Here is a 19181-nt window from a genome sequence, read left to right as displayed (position 1 = left end):
CTTTTTGAGTTTCTGCTTCTGCTGCTTCCGGAATCACAGCTGTACAATCTGAAATGAAAAAGTTATAGACTTTCAATATGTTGGAGTCTCATTGTGAACACGCTGTATATTCTCAAGAGATGCAAATGTACATTTCCATCTAAAAAAAATGGTTATGTGAACCTTTAAGAAGAACATTGATTCTCAAGAGAATTAACATTAGTGCACAAGCAGTTCTTTTAAATGCAAAATGAATTCCTGTTCTTAATGTTGTAAATTTAATGGTGGCAGATTCAACTTCAGAAACATGAATTTTTGAAGCATTTCTGGAAGTAACCAACTTCTCTTATTGCAAATCTGTCCAGCTACACTGAATACTGATGCAGCAGGTATTTCTAACCACTTGCTTCAGGTTTGGATACTCATTTTTTAATTTCCAATACAACAGCGGATCCTGGTCACGTGGACTAGTTGGTTCAGCAATGTACTGTTTTATTTCTGATTTTGAGGTAGGTTGATCCTCTTAATGAGAGTTTGCAATAACTTTATTACAAAAATATACAAATGATGAAGAATCATAACCTAATTTTCAATAAATCTTACAAAATTAAAATATAAAACTTATTAGAAGGTAAACTCTAGTATTACCTGTACCGGTTTAAATATTGAATTTTTGCAGATATCAATATGTCAATTTCTGCAGATTTTCATACATCTGTAATCGGCTTCGGCACATCCCTACAATCCAGGATTTTTTTTTCCGGATCAATTTAAATACAATCCAGGAATTTTTTTTCCAGATCAATTTAAATATGGTCCAGGAACCTTTTTTCTGAATCAATTTAAATTCAGTCCAGGAACCTTTTTTTACAGGATTAATTTATATATGGCCCAGGAACCTTTTTTTTTTTCCGAAACAGTTTCAATAGGGTCTGAGTTACATATTGAAATAAAACAGTACGCAACTTGGGTCGAATTTTAATTTGTTCGAGAAAATAGGTCCTGTCCTATTGAAGAACCCAATAGAATATATTGGTTCTTCGACCTTCAACAACCCTGCTTCTCATTATGTACCTGACAAAAATAATTATCCGCTTGTGATCATGAAAGACTAATCCAGGTGCTGGCTGTCTCAAGAATCTAAGGAACAAGGCCATGCATAATGGTAGGTATGGGCTAAACGCAAAAAAAGTGACGTTACCCCCCTCCATGTAGCCCCATTCTCTCGTGCATGTTCCTTCCCTTGGTTGAGACCTCTCGAGTCACTACTTGCGCAGAGACTTGTTTTCATTTGCTTGCTTGTTGCCTTCATTGAAAAGAACGTTTGAATAGCCATCCCATTGCACTGCAATGTAAATCTTATGGCAACCAAGTAACGAACAAAATTCTTTAGACACGACAGGGGTGGCATAGACACCGGAAAAGTTTGGCAATGAACAGCCCCATCTGCTCCTAATTTCCTTGCATAAAGGACAATTGCCCTTGATGTAGTAACAATGCCAGTCCCTGCTACGGCAGCTGCTGGGTGTACAGCAGCCTCACGTGACCTCATTGACAGCTCATATTGGCTGCTTTTCCTGGATCAGATATCCAGAGCAACACATGACAGGTTTGTTTGAACCCTATGTGATGTCACACTCCATTGTGTTGTGTAACACTTCGATAAGGGAGGTTTTTGGACCGTGAGAGAACAACAGTGTTATGATTTATTCCCAGCGCTATGGTTTCTGCAACCACAGTGTGACATTACGATGGAAAATGTACTCAGACATTTTTAGAAGCCAACTTTTCATCTGTCAACCCTGGTCCAGGAATTGTAAACAATCCCAGACTGGGAGAGAAAATCAGCAAACGTAAATGAGTTCTACACGGTGTAGACCTTTTCATATTTAAAGCATTTCAATTCAGTGAGGAACCTTTTTCCGGATCAATTTTAATTTGGCCCAGAGACCTTTTTTTCCAGAAGAATTTAAATTCGGTCCAGGAACCTTGATTCAATGAAACAATATGAAACTTGGACTGAATTTAAATTGCGAGAGAAAAAAGGTTCCGGTCCTGCAGCGGAACCCAATAGAACCCATTAGATTTTATGGGTTCCTGGACCTTTAACAACCCTGGTTTTTTTATTTTCATGCCTGAAGAGACTGAATGTGAATGTGATACCCAGATTTAACTTAACCAAGATCTTTCACGATACAAGGGTGTCAATAGTTGATTTTTCAGGGTATTTGTCATCTAATTTTCCTGGCAGAAGTTTATTTTAGTGTTAGAAGCTAAAAAGGACAGATGAATAAAGAGCATTGTGTTTTGTTTCTTACAGATCCTGCTTTTGTGAAAAACGCACCAAAGCGCCCAGCAGAAAATAAAGTAGGATATCAAGCACAAAAGAAAGCTCGCTCTGATGAAGGCTTGTCGTGAAACTGTGACGTGATTTGGAAATAGTTTTTATCCACTGTATATATTTGGAAAGAGATAAATTACATTGTTTAGAATTAATGCTAAAAATAATTGGAAATTAAATGAATTCTTAGTTTTACCATAACTAATTTAGTAGAAATGAATTATTTGTTTTAGTTATAATAATAAATTAAATGAATTGTTTGTTTTAAGAAATTGTATTTTGAAATTCATATGTGTACAGTGTGAATGTTTACTCTTTTTTTATGATTTTCCTCTTTTTATCAAATTCAATTATCTGTTGAAATTTTGTTTGTGAATTAAATGTGCACCAAAGCGCCCAGCAAATATGAAATAGGATATCAACCGCAAAAGAAAACTCGCTCTGATGACTTATCGTGAAACTGTGACGTGATTTAGCACTATATATATTTGAAAAGTTACATTGTTTAGAATTAATACCAGAAATAAATGAAATTAATTGAAAAGACTGTGCAAATGTTTCTTTTTTGTTTGTTTCTTTAATTTTTGTTGGAAGTTGAAACTTAATTAAATTAATTGTCAAATGTCTACCATTCCAGTGTGTTTTAGATATTTATAGATCTTTATCAGGAGGTTGTACAAAGTCATTTTTGTGACTACTTTTCAAAGTAAGAGTGAATGCTGTGCCATTGAAAGTTAAACTTTCTTATATCAGATTGATCATGCACAGCTTATCATAAGTAATGTTTATGTACAAACAATAGACAAAATTTATAATGATTACATTTAGATATGTTGAACAGTTTCATAACCCATATTGCTTCATTAATTGTAACTGCAAGTTATTTTGTGCTAATGAAGTTAGTGACATAATTATAAAAGTAAATGAAAAACTTTCTAGGCAAGTGTTTTAAAAGTATTCTTGTTCACATGTTGCAAGAATGTTATTTTTGTGAGGAAAAGCATTGTAGACTAAGAAAATTATTTCTTATGATACTGAATACTTTAATTTTCAGTGCCGCATATATGAATAAGAGATCTGAGGTTGTTGAATCTGAAATATACATAAATAATACTGGAAAGCAATCATGTATTTAATCTGTTTCTGTCTTGTAGATGTTTGTGAATTTAAATTAAATTTTCTGTTTGGATAAGAGAACGCACTATGTTCAATTTTCATGAGAAATCTGAAAGCATTTCTCCCTTATCTCCTCACTTGTGTTTTTATTACATACACACACACACACACATATTTCCATGAATCTGTACATTTCATCCTATGTTAGATAAAAATTGAAATTGCTGATATGTATTTTGAAACTTTGTATTTTAAGCCAATTTTCTTGTCCAAATTTTAAATTTGATGATACTTCGTTAAAAATCATGGAAGGATACATGCTGTGTACCCTAAGGTGTGAAAATTTGAAATTTGACTGGACCACACACCATTGTCTGCATGGTGCAGTGAAATGTTATACTGAAATCATTTTAGATCACAGTTTTCATTTTGTTAATTGTCAATACCACAGATTACTTTTTGTTGCCTTACAACATTTTTTTTATTATTATTTGAGTACTTTAAAAATACAAACATACATGTTTTGTTCTTATGCTGTTCTTTTGTATCCTGTTATCACAACACACAATACTGATATGAAATTATTATTTCAACAGAATTTAAGGAAATAATGTGAATTAAAATGTAAAAATTTTGTGAAGTTTCTTCCTAAATATACTTTCATATAAATTTGTTACCATGTTCAAATTTAAATAGTCATATGTAAAAAATACAAATTGCTTTTATATATTTTTTTATAATGTTTGGAGGTAGATAATTGTAAGTCTCTGATTTCAACATTTAGGATATATTTTGAATTGATATTGCAAGATATTTGGTATTGGGCTGAGTCGGTTTAGTGAACAACTTACTGAATGAACAAATATGAATGCTAATTAAAATTTAGTTTAGTTATGTACAAATTAATTTAGCACTTAAACACAGAGGTGAGCCAAAGTGACCTGTTTGGTATTTGCGCCAATGCCAAGCTGGTACACATGTAATAATGAATGACTTTGTGAACATTCTGGAAATTCATATTTGCTTTATAGAGTGAGCTTTAAGATGTATCATTATTAATTCACTGTCATAGTCATGACATAATTGAAGGGAAAGGAGTCCTAAACTTTAAATGTGTGCAGTTCTTTACATAGCATTTAATAACACAGCTAGTATCATCCTTATCAGATGCTTTGTTAATAGAAAGGAATTATGTCCAGCTTTGAAATTCAGCAAATAATTTCTCAACGGTTGGTGGAGTTGGGGGAAAAGTTCATTTTAATAGATTTTAATTTCTTCTGATGCCCTTTATGATCACGACAGTATATCCTGATCTATACTGAAGAAAGTGAAGTATGATTTGTACCGTTCTTAGTTTTGCATATATTTCTCCTTACAGTAAAGTAACTATCCTTTGTGTGAGAGTGAAGTTTACAGCCAACATTTTGGGTACCATTTCCAACCACCAGGTGCCGACCTTGTCTGCAGGAGATGAGGGCTAGTTCTTTTTGCCATGGAAAAATCTTCACTTTCCTAATTAATAAAAATATAGGCCTTTATGGTGAACAAGATGAGGTAGGATTCATAACTCCACTACACCCAGTTTATATAGAGTATACTATTCATTTTGATACATAGGGAGAGAGTTGTTTTTTTTATTATTTTATTTAATTTTCAGAAAGTAAAGTGACATGTCTCTCGATTCTTTGTACAAGAGTCAGGCATATACCAACCAATATTTATGCACAGTTTCCTTCTACCATCATGTACCAACCTTGTGTATACAGTCAGGGGCAAGTTTCTTTGTGTGTGTGTGTGTGTGTGTGTGTGTACGTACGCGTTGTAATATCTTCTAAGTAATGAAACATGTGGTCTCTTTGCGCAGCTTTATGTACATGAGGTGTTAACTTTTATTTAGAATATATTCTTTGTTTCATTATATAGGAGAAATGTTTTTTATTCAGTTTTTTTCTCAAAATATAAGTGACAAATGCTCTATTCTTCATATTAGATGGAGTATATAGCAGACCATCAAGTAAGTGCCAGCCTATTGCATAGGGGGCAGGGACAATCTATTTTCATAATTTGTTCTAATTCATAAAATGTATAGGCCATTTATGAGCATGACCCCCTTCCTCAATAACTTGATCTATGACGAATGAAATGAGTTGACGTTAGTGTCTGAGGTATTAAATATTTAGATGATTTTGTGTCTTTCATGATAGGGGAGGAATGCTTTTTCTTGATTTTTCCTCCAATAGTAAAATTGAAAAAATGCTCTCTGTACAAGAGTGAGGCACATACCAACCAGTATTTATGTATTGTTTCATACAACCATGAAGTGCCAGTCTTGTGTATAGGGGGCAGGGCAATTCCTCATAGCCTGATCTAAATTGAAGGAAGTAATGTATGATTCCTAAAGTTAGGATTATTATTTATTGCATTATATAGAAGGGACATAATTTTTCTAAATTTTTTCTCTGTGAAAATGATGACTACTCCATTCTTTGTATGAGAGTGAAGTTATTTTTCAAAGTGAAAATGACAAATATTCTCGTGTGAGGTGACTCTAATATTTACATACATCCCAACCATTAATTACCAGCTTTGCTTACAGGATATGGGACACATTATTATTATTTTTTTATGTATGTATGAATGTTTTCCAGTAATCAAACCTATGTGCCCTTATAGCCTGATGTTCGTTGATCAACACAAAAACTCAACTTTTCATAGTTTGAGAGAATAAATTTTTGCACAGTATGTAACTCCAAATTCATGCTTAAAACCACCTGGCATTGGGGCTAATACTGTTAACAGCTTCTGTCTGGTGGTTAAACATCTGTTGTGTATCTTTTGGTTTTAACTTTCACCTGACAGAAATGGTTTGGTGTGTAATGTGTACATTTTGTGAGGAGCTTAACATTTGTAAAAGTTAAAAATAGATAGCTTTTGCTTGAAAAATTAGTGGAATATGAAGTTTGCATTGTTATTGAGTGTTTGACTTCAAACTTTACCAGGAAGCTATTCATAACATTGTTTTGTGTTTTTATTTTTATTTTTTGATACTGAAGTATTAAAACTAATAACTTGTTATGTAGTTTCAAGGCATTGAAATGTATTAATGCAGTTTACAGAAGCAGGTTCAATGCATCTTGTGCACATGAAATCGAACTAATAGTTTTCAGATCAATTCAGCTTACTTTACTACAAATCCCTAAGTTAGAATGTTACAAGTGTACAATTTCCTACCATTGAAACAATGTTATATAAAATTTTAGTACTTTATTTCACCAGCAATAAAAGATTTAATTATCAGCATAATTTTTGACAAGAAAGTGTAAACGGCCAGTGAAATAAAATGAAATATTCATTACAAATCAGAACTAAATTTGTATGTTTGTATAAAACTTGAAATATTTTTTTAAGTGCATTCTTAATGTGAAAAATTTGACTACAGTATTGTGTGATCCTAGATATCAATATTTGCACCAAGTGTTGAATGTAGCATCATTGCAATATTGTTTTCGTCTAATGCTGCGTATATATTATATTTGGAATTGTACTCCTGAATATAGCAATAAATTTTTAGTGTTGTTCCAAGTTTAGTTAATTTTTTTTCAGTTCCCGTGTAGTTTTGTGTTTATTCAAATGAAATAAATATTTTAATTAGAATATATGTTGTGTTGTCTTATCTTTTTCTTTTCTTCTGCAAAAATGGTCTTGAAATGGACGAATTTTAGACTTGGAAAATATTTTGTATATATGCTGCATAGCATTTTGCCATATGCTTATTATATTACCATTCTGGTGTTGTTTTTAGGATCTTTCATACACTTGCAACAAACAAAATACACATTTTAGTAGTGAGTACTCTTGAGTTCAACATTTCTCATTCCAGGTTCCTCCGAAATTGATTTATTTTCATGCAATTTTTTTATTGTTACATGTATATAAATTTGACAAAAATAAATACATACTTGTAAAAAAAAAATCCTTTAAATTCTTTCTCCAGTTTTGTTGCATGTAATTCTGGTAGAACACAGGTGTGATGAGAATTTTTTAAGGGCATTACTTTATCAATAATTTTGCAAATTGTAAACCATATGAGCACACAGCATGAACACAAAAATATTGAAGTGTATTTAATGCTCATGAAAAATTATTTTCTATTTCAATTAGCATATTTTGACCTGGCTTTCCATTACATTTTTTTAAGTACTAACTTTTTAAATTCTATGAACACTCCATAATTTTTAATCTTGTATTTCTGTGTTTTATACACTACAATATGTTACTTTTTATCCATCTACTACATAGAAAATGAAACTTATTAAAGTGTCTCTACAAGTAACACCCAACTCATTATATTTTACTTGAGTTTGTTTTTCCATGTGGCAGGAATGTGATTGTATTACATGTTATTGGCCTTCTGAGAAAGATAGCTCTGCCTAAAAAGTAATACACAATCATTCAACTGTGTTCTTAGCACACTTGCATACTGTTAAAAGTATAGTGCATAAAAATGTAGAATTCTGCTGAATTTTAAAAATTATTCAAAAATCAACCAAACTTTGTTCGAAACATGCTTTTAATGTTTTTTTGGGGGGGGGGGGTGGAGTAGGTAAAGTAACAATTTGTGTTTAAATTATTTGTGTCTTGAATTTAATCATGCAAGTAAGAAATGAAGAAATTCAGAAAAACCTTTATTCTATAATGCTTTCCTCACAGAGTGTGTGTATATGTGAACAAACCTTTATAAATATTCATAGTTGTGTACTCCAAACATAATCTAAAATGGTCTCACAATTGACAAAGCAGCAAATAGTTTTAATCTATCTAAATTTTCCAGATTTCTTATAAATGTCTTTCCTACTAGATTTGTGAAAATGAGGATGAACACTGTAATATCTGTAAACTGAAATGTGACTTGAGCAAATTTGAACTGCACAGTTGTCATAAAAAGTATTTGTATTTCAGCAACTGAACTGAATACTCACAATTATCTTCCCCATTATTGTGTGCTCTGTCAGGAGTTATATTCTTGCATGATATGCAATCTGGTACATTTGTAGTGCAACTTTGGTTGTGTTCAAGTTTGGAAATTGAGAGTAATTTTTCTTTTGCTGAATGCATCCACTTTGGACATTGACTGTAAATCCATTGCCAGTTCATTATTGGTAATGTATTCATGAATGTAATTTATTTTGCGAGAAAGATTTGTAAATTGTCAGATAAAAGTAAAATAGTTGAGTTATTTACCAACATTTTATTGAATTTCCAATTGTATGTGTAAAGTACCAATGCTTTAAATACACAAGCATTTAAAATAGTTGGTTTTCTGTATGTAATGTTAATGTATTTTACAACAATGTAAGAAAAAAGTTTGACTTAACCATCTGGACATTGACATTCAGTTTATCCAGTCACTTTGCAGTCAGACACGCTCCTGAGTTGTATGGAACTCTGCGAAGGGTTACCAGGCGTTCTCTTTTTCCTGAACATGTCCTACATTTTGAGCATCACATAATATAAATTGGGAAAATACAGTTTCAGTTGAACATGGAAAAAAACATGCAAGTTACAAGTCAATTGACTATTTATTTTGATTCAGTCATTGCCCAATAAGGAAAAGAAAAAGGTGTATCCTGCTAGAACAAAGACTGAAGCAATTAATGAACAATGTTTTGGGGGTCACTGTTCAATGCTTGTTTTTGGTTTACTACTGATGGAATTAATCATGGAACTTACAAGGTGTTTCCCATTCTTATTCAATATTTTGATTGTGAAGCAGGGGTTATACAGAACAAAGTTATTGAACTAAAAACACCCCAAATGAAACTCCAAGTCACGTTAATAATGGCTGAATTTTTGTTTGCCATTTCAGGTCATAATGCAAATGTTGAGAGAGTACTTTCTTTAATATCAACAGAACAGGCTGACAGAACTTAAAGGCCTGTAAGTCTCTACTGGTACTGGTCCAGTAAAATTTCAATGAGTTGGACTATTCACAGTTTCATAAGTATATTTGGAATAAACCTGAAATTGGTGTAAAAATTGGCAAAATTGACTGTTGACTGAGAAGTAAAAGTTAAAATGTGTACTGACTTGGTGTTTTAAGTCCACTTTATGCACAGTAAGGCTAATCGGCAGTGGTGAAGCCTTACATTTTTACGTAGTCATCGCAAGACTTGCCAAACGTCAGGTCAATCTTTCAACCTTAGAGGAAGGGGGGGGGGGGAATTCCTACATTGATAATGATGATAACAGTGTGAAGTAGAGATGGCCAAATTCATTTTTTTCTATGGAGTATATGATCGTAAAATAAGGAAGACTAAACTTTCTTAAATTCTACCCAAAAAATTGAAAAATTGTTAAACTTCTCTCTCTCTCCGAAATCCAAATTGCCTCCAAAATCCAGGTAGTAAAATTTCCAAATCGAGATTTTGAATTTTCTGGAATCCTGATGTTTCTGACCATGCCTGGTGTGAAAGTAAAATATATTAGGGAAAAGATCCTGTCTAAGTAAGTATTGTCACCTTGAGAACAAAAATGTTGATTAGTCTTGTCACAACATAGTACTTAAGTGTTTTGTAAAGCAAGAACATTATTTTCCGAAAACTATATTTGAACCGCAGGATCAAAAAAAATTAAAAAGGAGAAATACTGTGAAGAAAATACAATGGATCCAGAACTGCTTTTTTTTTTCAGTTCTTTCCAGCACTAACCGTGGGGAAATGTATGCTTTTGCTTATATTTTTTTCTATGTACCATTACTGTCATGTATTCTGTGTATGTTGCGTTGCGATGCTCTTCAATGTGTTTATCTCTTAAAAACAAGAGCGTTGCATGCTTTAGGCCTACAGTGCTGGACATTGAGAAGTTTCATCTTGATGACGTCACAAAAACCCTGCCGTGTTTGTAAACAAGGGGGCTGAAAAAAAGGTCTTATGACCAGACCTTCAAGAGTGGGAGAATAGCAGTCGAAGGACCTTGGAATCGCAGACCTGCTGCGATAACTTGGCCTGCCTGATACCATTGCACTCAACAGGAAACATAGCGGGATAGTTGGGCATGGGGGGTAGAACTGTGCTCTCCTTTTGATGTGCTAAACTTAGTGAATCTCTTGTGTATTACTCACACAACGCCATGAAACAGCTAGAAATTTTCTAGCTGTTTCATGGCGTTGTGTGAGTAATTTAGCTCAAATATGCGAGTATTCTGACTTATTTTTTACTTCTTCTCTAAAATATTTAAAAAGCAATATTTTTATTATTTTGCTTTGTCATCGCCGCATCTACCAATGACCGGACACCTCGCCTCTGCTGATTGGGATTAGACCTACAGTTTAAAGTGGGATCTGAACCACTATGTGCCCCCACCGGGTATTCTTTATTTATTCTTTACATTCTCATCTGTAAGGCATTCGTTACATCTCCCAATATGATACTTTTCAGTGTCTGTGCTGACATCATTATTAGGAAAGTAAGGGAGGCTTATAACAAGGATGATGATGATTGATACCCACTAAAAACTCTCCAAATAGGCAGGCAAGATGGCACCGAAACATACAAGATAAGCACAAAAGGTGGTGAACATCCAGAGATTTTTTTAATCATTTTCCCACATTAGACACTCAAACAACAGTGATGACTAAAATAGGCAAAAACCGTCAAAAACTGTGTTTCCTCTCAGAAATGGTTGGAATTAGTACCACAACACACTTTCTTCACCTCCTCCTATCTAACCTAACCTAGCATCACTAATGACATCACGTCTGCCAATCGGAATGTTGAAAACTCTAGTGGCAGCAATCGCTACCATCAGAAATGGCATAAAGCATGTCTTAAACATAAAAGTCTACATTTTCTGGGCAAGGAACAAAAAAAAAGTTTGAATGTTAGGACAAATCCTCACCCTACTTATGACACATATTATTACATAAAATTACAAAACAAATATCCCGCATTCAGCCCACCCAATGTTTCTGTTAAGTTGGCTCCACTACATTGCCCAATGAATAGTCGCTTGGCTGGCAGGCAGGCCTTGGCCCTTCAAAGGGTTGTCACTCCATGGAGTTTAATTTCAGGAGTAGCTTTTTGGTGAAGCAAACACCTCTGCATTTGGTTCATTTTCTGTAGGACTGAACTGATGCCAGTGGTATCGGTAAGTGTTGGTTGAATTTTCTTGGCTGATACTAATGTTCTTTAGTGGCTAGAAGAGCGGTCAACAGAAACAACTCATTTGTCAAGATTTGTCCCTTTCAAAGGTTCAGTCACCCTACCTTGTGACTTGGGGGTTCAACAGAGGAAGTTCCATGTAGATTTCAGAGAAATGCTGTACCCTCCTGGGAAGCAGATGACAAGATCAAAGGCAGGACTAAAGTGCTGCACACAAATAAGACAATGAAGGCATGTAACAGCTTGTATTGGGGAAAATGTGGCTTGTTTGCCCCCCTGGAAAAAATCCTAGATTTTTGTAATACAATAGATGCATTTCGAGCGAAAATTTAAAAAGTAGAAATTCAAATTTTCCAATAAAACTTCCGTTGGGGCAAGTTCAATGTTCAAATACATTTTCTACACTCATGGTCATAAATTAAGGATAATGCTGAATCTTGTACAAAGAAATATTTGATGTGCACGTTGCAGCTTGAAATGATGTCCGGGTACTGTACCAAAGAACCGGTGTTGACTATGACGTTGATCCAGTGTGTGCTGGCACTGTAAGCAGACCAATGACTCTCAGGAGCAAAACTGCTGGCCAGAATACAGTGCCTATAGGAAGTATGAAGTTGTGTTCGGTTGTGCTAATGGTGAGTGCGTGTGTGAAATGGCTCATTGAACACATATTGATGATGTAATGAGGGGAAGGATACTTGTGCGGCTAGAGGCGGGCCAAAGACAGCAGGTCGTGTCACAGGTGCTCCATGTGCCACAAACTGTCATATCACAATTATGGCAATGATTCCAAGAGACTGGAAATGTGTCTCGGCGCTACAGCAGTGGACGTCCACAGTGTACACCACCACGAGAAGACAGGTATCTGACCATAAGTACCCGGAGACACACATGGAGTACTGCCGGGGGCCTTGCTCGAGACCTTGCAGCTGCCACTGGAACAGTTGTTTCCAGACACACTGTGTGCAGACGACTCAACAGGCACGGTTTATTCGCCCGGAGGACTGCAATGTGCATTCCATTGTCACATGGTCACAGAGTAGCCCATAACAACTGGTGTAGAGAACACAGGACATGGACAATGGAAGAATGGTCTCAGGTATTCTTCACTGACGAGTCCAGGTATAGTCTCAACACTGGTTCTCGTCGTGTAACCATCTGGCGTGAACCAGGAACCAGATACCGACCCGGTAACATCGTCGAAAGGGACCAGTATGGAGGTGGTGGTGTCATGGTTTGGGGTGGCATTATCCTGGGTTCAAGTACACCCTTGCATATCTTCGACAGAGGTACTGTAACAGGTCAGGTGTACCGGGATGTTATTCTGCAAGACTACATTCGTCTTTTCAGAGGTGCAGTCGGTCCTACGTTCCTCCTGATGGATGACAATGCCAGGCCACACCGAGCTGCTATTGTGGAGGAGTACCTTCAAACAGAAGATATCATACAAATGGAGTGGCCTGTCTATTCCCCTGACCTCAACCCAATCGAACATGCTTGGGATGCCCTAGGCCGACGTGTCGCCGCATGTATTCCACCTCCTCGGACTCTTCAGGAGCTCCGACAGGCACTGGTGCAAGAATGGAAGGCCATACCCCAGCAGCTGCTCGACAACCTCCTCCAGAGTATGCCAAGCCATTGTACTGCATGTGTCAATGTGCATGGCCATCACATTCCATACTGAAACCTGTGCACATGTCAAAGAACTGTGGAACAACAATTACAATCTCCCTTGCTTTGTATCATATGTGCGCTCTTTGGTTTTTCTCACGTTTTCTGCAATAAACAGGGTATGTGGATGTCTTTCTTGAGTTTTCAACATGTGTCTGTGCTCCCACAACTAGTTTGTTTCAGTGCTGTATCGTGGGGCACCAAAACCTCTATTATCCTTAATTTATGAGCATGAGTGTAGTTTAGTTAGATCGCAAGGTTACCTTATTTATGATGTGTTGTAAAATTAAATAGGGGGAGAACAGCTGCATATATGCCTGGGTAACAGTGGCCACTGATCACTTATTTGATACTAAATAATTGGCCAATCGAGTCACCAAACTTGATACGAAATCTGGTGCCTGTCTGGTAGGTGGACGTATTCAGTGACTGTGACATTGTTCTTTGGTTGTTGGCATATAGAGTTAATGAATAGGTCTAGCAGGTGTGACAAATGAATTTTACATGAATATGTAGGACGACGTTCAAAATCTAAAGAAGCGTTATGTATCTTTTCTGTTTGTAAGTTCCTCATTGAAGTACCGACAATTGCACAAGTGTTAGCGATGTTCTCTCATTGGTTTCGTCGTTATATCTATTCTTATTGCTGCAAATATTCGAGAGGGACAAATACGACGATAAAGAATCAAAGAGTACACAAACTACCTGATTCCTAAATGCTAACATTAAAATTGGGCTCCCATCCCCGATAGTCTAGTCCTAAACCTGATATCAAGGGGACCTGGCTTCCATCCCCGGTCGAGGTATAACATTTCATTAGGTGGCTCAGTTGGCATTTCACTAGAAACTGTAGGTCTGTGCATATTGTGGACCTTAATACAAATCCAATCAACTAATCATTGCAATACAGTGCGAAAATCAGCATGCTTGGGCAATTTTCTTGCTCGGTCTTAGTCCTACATCTTAATTAATTATGATTTGTGAGGTTATAAAGCAATTTCTGCAGTACCGTCATAGTGGTATCCGTGCAGAAGAATCAATCTTTGATCCAATTCGGATCAGTATTTATGCATAACATATTCTTAAATAAAACTATAATCTTCAGCAATAATTATCACTAATCAAAATGCTTGGTGCAATGGTTGCAACTCTATTAATTGCCTTTATGTCAATATATTTGTCTCCTAATGGAGGTGAATTTTATAGTAAAAATATGTTTGTTCCTTGAGAGTGGCACCTCCTATGTTGACGGTATTTCTCGTATCCTCCCCATTTTTAGCCGTAAGTTCTGAATTTCAGTCCTTGAACAAGAAAACGTAAGATATTTCATCATGACAACAGAGTAAATTATATCATTAACACATTTTCTATTCAAGGATGATGTTGTTTATTTCATGCTTACTTTATGAAGTTAGTGCCACTTTTCTGAAGCACGAAAAGCTACAATATTTTGCTGCTCCCTGTTCAGTGTTTCTTTCAGGCACCTTTCCGGTGGTGCCGGAAGGTATCTACCGCCCCTCCCCCCCCCGGACAAAATTGTACAAAACAACCAAAGTATAAAACTTTTCTTCTGCCGTTGTTTTCCTCACATCGAACCGCATTACTTCGTGTGGCGAATATTTTTGCCCTTATATTTCCCTCCGTAAATAACAACGCCCACACTTGTCCAATCTTACAGAAGAAGCAGAATAAAACTGACAACCGCACTAGCCTTATCTCCTCTCTCCCATCTCGAATGTACAGTAGTGCTTTCCACATAAAAAGCGCCGACTCGTTGTCATCAAAGCCGAAGCGGTATTTTCTTTGTAATTGATACACAACAGTATATTTGTAATCGATAAGAAAATCGATTGTTGAGTCAAAGGTGGACTGACTAAAAAGTGTTGAGTTAAAAAAGAACCTTCTTGCTGGCCTAAAGTCCTACAAATTTTTTGTCAAGTCGATGCTTGATAATGGAATATATACAGAAGCTGACAATCCATTGTTTATAATCTTAGAAGCTGACGTGGTATATTGCTAGTTGAAAAAACTCTGTGAAGTCCTTCTAACTATTCCCGTAACGACAGCCGGCGTAGAAAGGTCTTTCAGTGGTATGGATACGAGGGTCACTATTTATATTTTGAGCCTAACAATCAAAAAACAGGAATTTGGCATTGAAAACTGCTTTATTGTTTTTTGAAGTATTCTCCTTTATGGTCAATACACTTTTGCATTCGTTCGAACCATTTGTCAAAGCAGTTTTTCCAATCTTCTTGAGACACCTCCATAATATGGTTTTTGAACGCATCAACGGCGTCTTCCGCCGACGAAAATCGTTGTCCACGCAATTTATTCTTGACATTCGGGAACAAGAAGAAGTCATTGGGTGCCAAATCAGGACTGTACGGCGGATGACCCATCAATTCGATATTTTGACTGTTCATAAAGTCGGTTGTTAGACGAGATGTGTGACAGCTGGCATTGTCTTGATGAAGAATGATCCGACGGCGTTTGTTTGTTTTCCGTATTTGACCGAAGACCTCTGGCAAACAAATTGTTGTGTACCATTCAGAGTTGACCGTTCTACGTTCCTCTAAAGGCACAGTTGCCACATGACTAGTTTTCCCGAAAAAACAGGCGACCATTTGTTTCGATGTGCTTCGAGCGCGAACAACTTTTGTTGGATTGGGTTCATCTTGAAACACCCATACAGTCGACAGCAGTATTGATGTACGCCAGTGGCTGTTGCTATTTAATATTCGCAATTAATTTGCACGTACTCATAACTAATTTGCACGGGTGTTAATTAATTAGCACGTACTTATAACTAATTAGCATGTACTTAGAATACTTTACATTTATGTATTTGCATGTTTATAACTTTTATGAATATATAATTATTTATTTTATGAAAAATATGTATATAGAAGGTAATTAGAGGTACTAAACGCTATGCATATGTTTTATATTCATTACTGCAAAGTATGTAATGTATAAAATGTTAATATTAATGTTTATAATATTGAAAATAAGAGTTTATGGTTTATGAACCGCTATGAACGGTGGTAATGGGTGTAGGTACAGGTCCAATTACGATTTAGGACGGTCCTGGTACTCGAACCCGCGATATGTAACGGTAATAAATGGTTTTAGTGTACAACGTATACAATGTATGTAATAATTTCATTATGTTATGAAAGACGGTGGTCTCAGACGCTAGACAGAATACTGTCTCCGAATCTCAACTCTGCGGTGAGGGTAGACAGAGAGATTGAATTAATATTCCGCACAGGTATCAAGAATGAAGCCTCTGTTAATGTAGGTCAAGGCGAAAGGGTTGCGGGCGAGACGGGTTGTTGTTGTGACGGGTGAAATACACGACAAGTCATTTTGGGGAAAATAAATTGGTTAGAGATACGAACCGCTTCGATTTTAGGTAGAAAAGAAAATGTATCACGGGGTGATTGTGTCCCTTGAAAAAAGACAAGAGATCGTAAAATGATAATTTTAAAAGTCTCCCGCTAAGCGGAAAAGTCCGTCTGTGTGTGGGGTGATACGGACAGTAAAATAGTAATCGCCAAACCAGGTAGAGAATTTGGACGAAAAAAAGGATTTTAAGTTAAAAGGACATGAGCTGAAGGTGATATAATTCAAGGCGGGTGGATGTAAGAAATTTATCTAATGGAAAGAGAGGCTGAGGGTTTTAAATTTGGACGTCTAGAGTTAACGAGGCAGCGTGAATTTAAAGGGATTGTTATTTTCCAGTGTGGAAAATAAGGGTGGGTGGAAAAGGCCTTGAACTTTTGGAACGATTTTTTGGGGTATTTAAACTTGGGAATCCGAATTTGTCCGCACATTTGTGTTATTTTGCTGTTTAGTTTGTTCTGTGTTTTCCTCTGTGTTCTGTTCTTCAGGATGATAATTCATGTTGTAAGTATTGCATTTTTTTATCTAAGTACAAGTGTTATACGAGAATGGAATTTGACTAGTGTTTTATCCGAAATACAAACTAGCTAGTCAAGTTCTATCTCGGTTGTGTTTTTTTTTTTTGTTTTAGCGGCAAAGTGTTTAGCGTGGCGAGACGGAATAAAAGTGAATTGTAGTAACAGTCGCGATTAATGTATTTGAGATTTGTGCAAGATCCCTAACAAGGATCGAACCTAGGACCGCTTGCACCAACAATATTAGCTTTTTTTACTTTTTATATAACTATAATTTTTTTATTTTTTAAAAGAAATAAAACGCACAAGTCTACTACATACAAATTTATTGTTCTAAAACTAATCTACTACAAAATGAATACAGAGTCAAAGTAATTTTACAAAAAGGTTATACATAGCGCTAATACATCGCTTTACAGTTTTATAAGTCAGGTTGTACACATGTTGTAATACATAGCGTTCACACAACGCTTTTCACTTTTTTCAAGCAAGATTGTACATAGATAGTAAACAGCTTTAACACTACGCTGTTATATTTAGACACTAGGAAACCATATTCAAATGACAGTGTTAGTTTTATAGAAAGTTCTTTCTCTGGACTGTCAAGCTTGGCACGCCAGAAGTTTTTCATTTTTCTCACACCAAGTTTATGTGTTGAACATGTAGGATCAGGATACTTTTCCAGTATTGCCTGCTCCACACATTCACTGTAAATTAAAGAAAGTCATTTGAGAATGTTGTCCATACAATTCTGTCATTTCTTTTTAAGTCTGTTCCAAACAATGACAGAAAATAGGTTAGGGGTAACTCACGGCACATATAATGTAAAAACATAATACAATAAATTCCACACATGGATGAGTTTGGGTTTTGAACCACCGTTTCACTGATGCACCATGAAATACAGTTCTTTTTTATAAATTTTAGTACATTTGCACTAGGAGGCTGACCAAAACTATCAAAGTACAGGGCCTCCTTATCACTGTTTATAAACAAACTTGTCCAGTGTATCCCTGGTCCAGATTTATTGTCGGTGTTAATAATCAATGCAGCAGGCAATTGCACACTTTTTGGCAATGTATTATTAGCAAAAACACCTCGAAAAATAAAAGACAGACATTTGTCTGATTGAACAGTTTTTTCAATTTCAATGTTATTCATTGTTCACTATCCGAAAATGCACTATCCTTGGAACAGCAACCTTGCTCGGATAAGTAATACACACTTGCTGCGTCGTTGTAAAACGAAGCTAAGGATGAATATCCACTGTCTGATGTTGAGGTGTTCTGTTTAGGTGAAGTCCTTTAGGCTTCTCCTATAATATGCTGTCGAAGCATGAAGCTACGGAGATAAGATGCGTATAAATGTGCGTCTCTAAGAGCACATTTGATTGTCCTTAATCTGTGATAATTGCGACAGCAATTTTGTGCAGGGAAGGCTAACAGCGACGCTTTAGGGCATCCTAGGTCCTCGAGGTTAAGTACTTTAATCAAAAACTTGCATTTGTCAGCTCGAAAAGAATAAATAACTGAGGCGTTTTCGGTGTACTGGAAAGTACAGAAAACAATTTCGAATAGCAAAGTTCACCGATAGGCCATTCTAGAGAATGCTTGTTTTGTGTTTGCCACATATTTTCGTTTTTTGCTCCAATATCTAAAGTATCCCATTCGTAAGGTGGTATAAATATCCATGATTGCATACTATCTGAGTCTGCATCGACAATAGCTAGTTCTTTGGGAATAAAGTTGCCAGAATTGTCTCGGAATCCTTGAAAATCAACGACAGCCCTCATATTGTGATCCGTACTCCCTCCAGGCTGGTACTCAACTGATTATTATTTTGTATTATCTGGGAAAATACCTCTGTATTTATCTATTTGTAGTAAAGAGTCGAATCCTCCATAAATAATGCACGTGACCGCCGTAGGCAACGGAGCAGAGAATGACAGTTTAGCACTTACACTCCCATCGTGTAATATGTCCCAAGTAGAATCAA

The 19181-nt window shown here is 35.8% G+C and overlaps 1 protein-coding gene across 4 annotated transcripts in view; it reads left to right on the top strand.

The window, feature by feature from the left end:
• Nucleotides 1-5868, top strand: part of Hcf (Host cell factor) — a 157670-nt gene extending 151802 nt beyond the window's left edge. For all 4 annotated transcript variants that reach the window (XM_083117709.1, XM_083117711.1, XM_083117710.1 and 1 more), the window contains one exon: nucleotides 2300-5868. In XM_083117709.1, the coding sequence (XP_082973835.1) occupies nucleotides 2300-2397 (98 nt within the window). In that variant the 3' untranslated portion in view covers nucleotides 2398-5868. The remainder of the gene's footprint in view (nucleotides 1-2299) is intronic.
• Nucleotides 5869-19181: the final 13313 nt, after the last annotated feature.

The sequence above is a fragment of the Lepisma saccharinum genome, chromosome 2 (genome assembly GCF_977018435.1).
Source record: "Lepisma saccharinum chromosome 2, izLepSacc3.1, whole genome shotgun sequence".
Classification (NCBI taxonomy): Eukaryota; Metazoa; Arthropoda; class Insecta; order Zygentoma; family Lepismatidae; genus Lepisma; species Lepisma saccharinum.
This window is presented reverse-complemented; position numbering and strand designations above follow the sequence as displayed.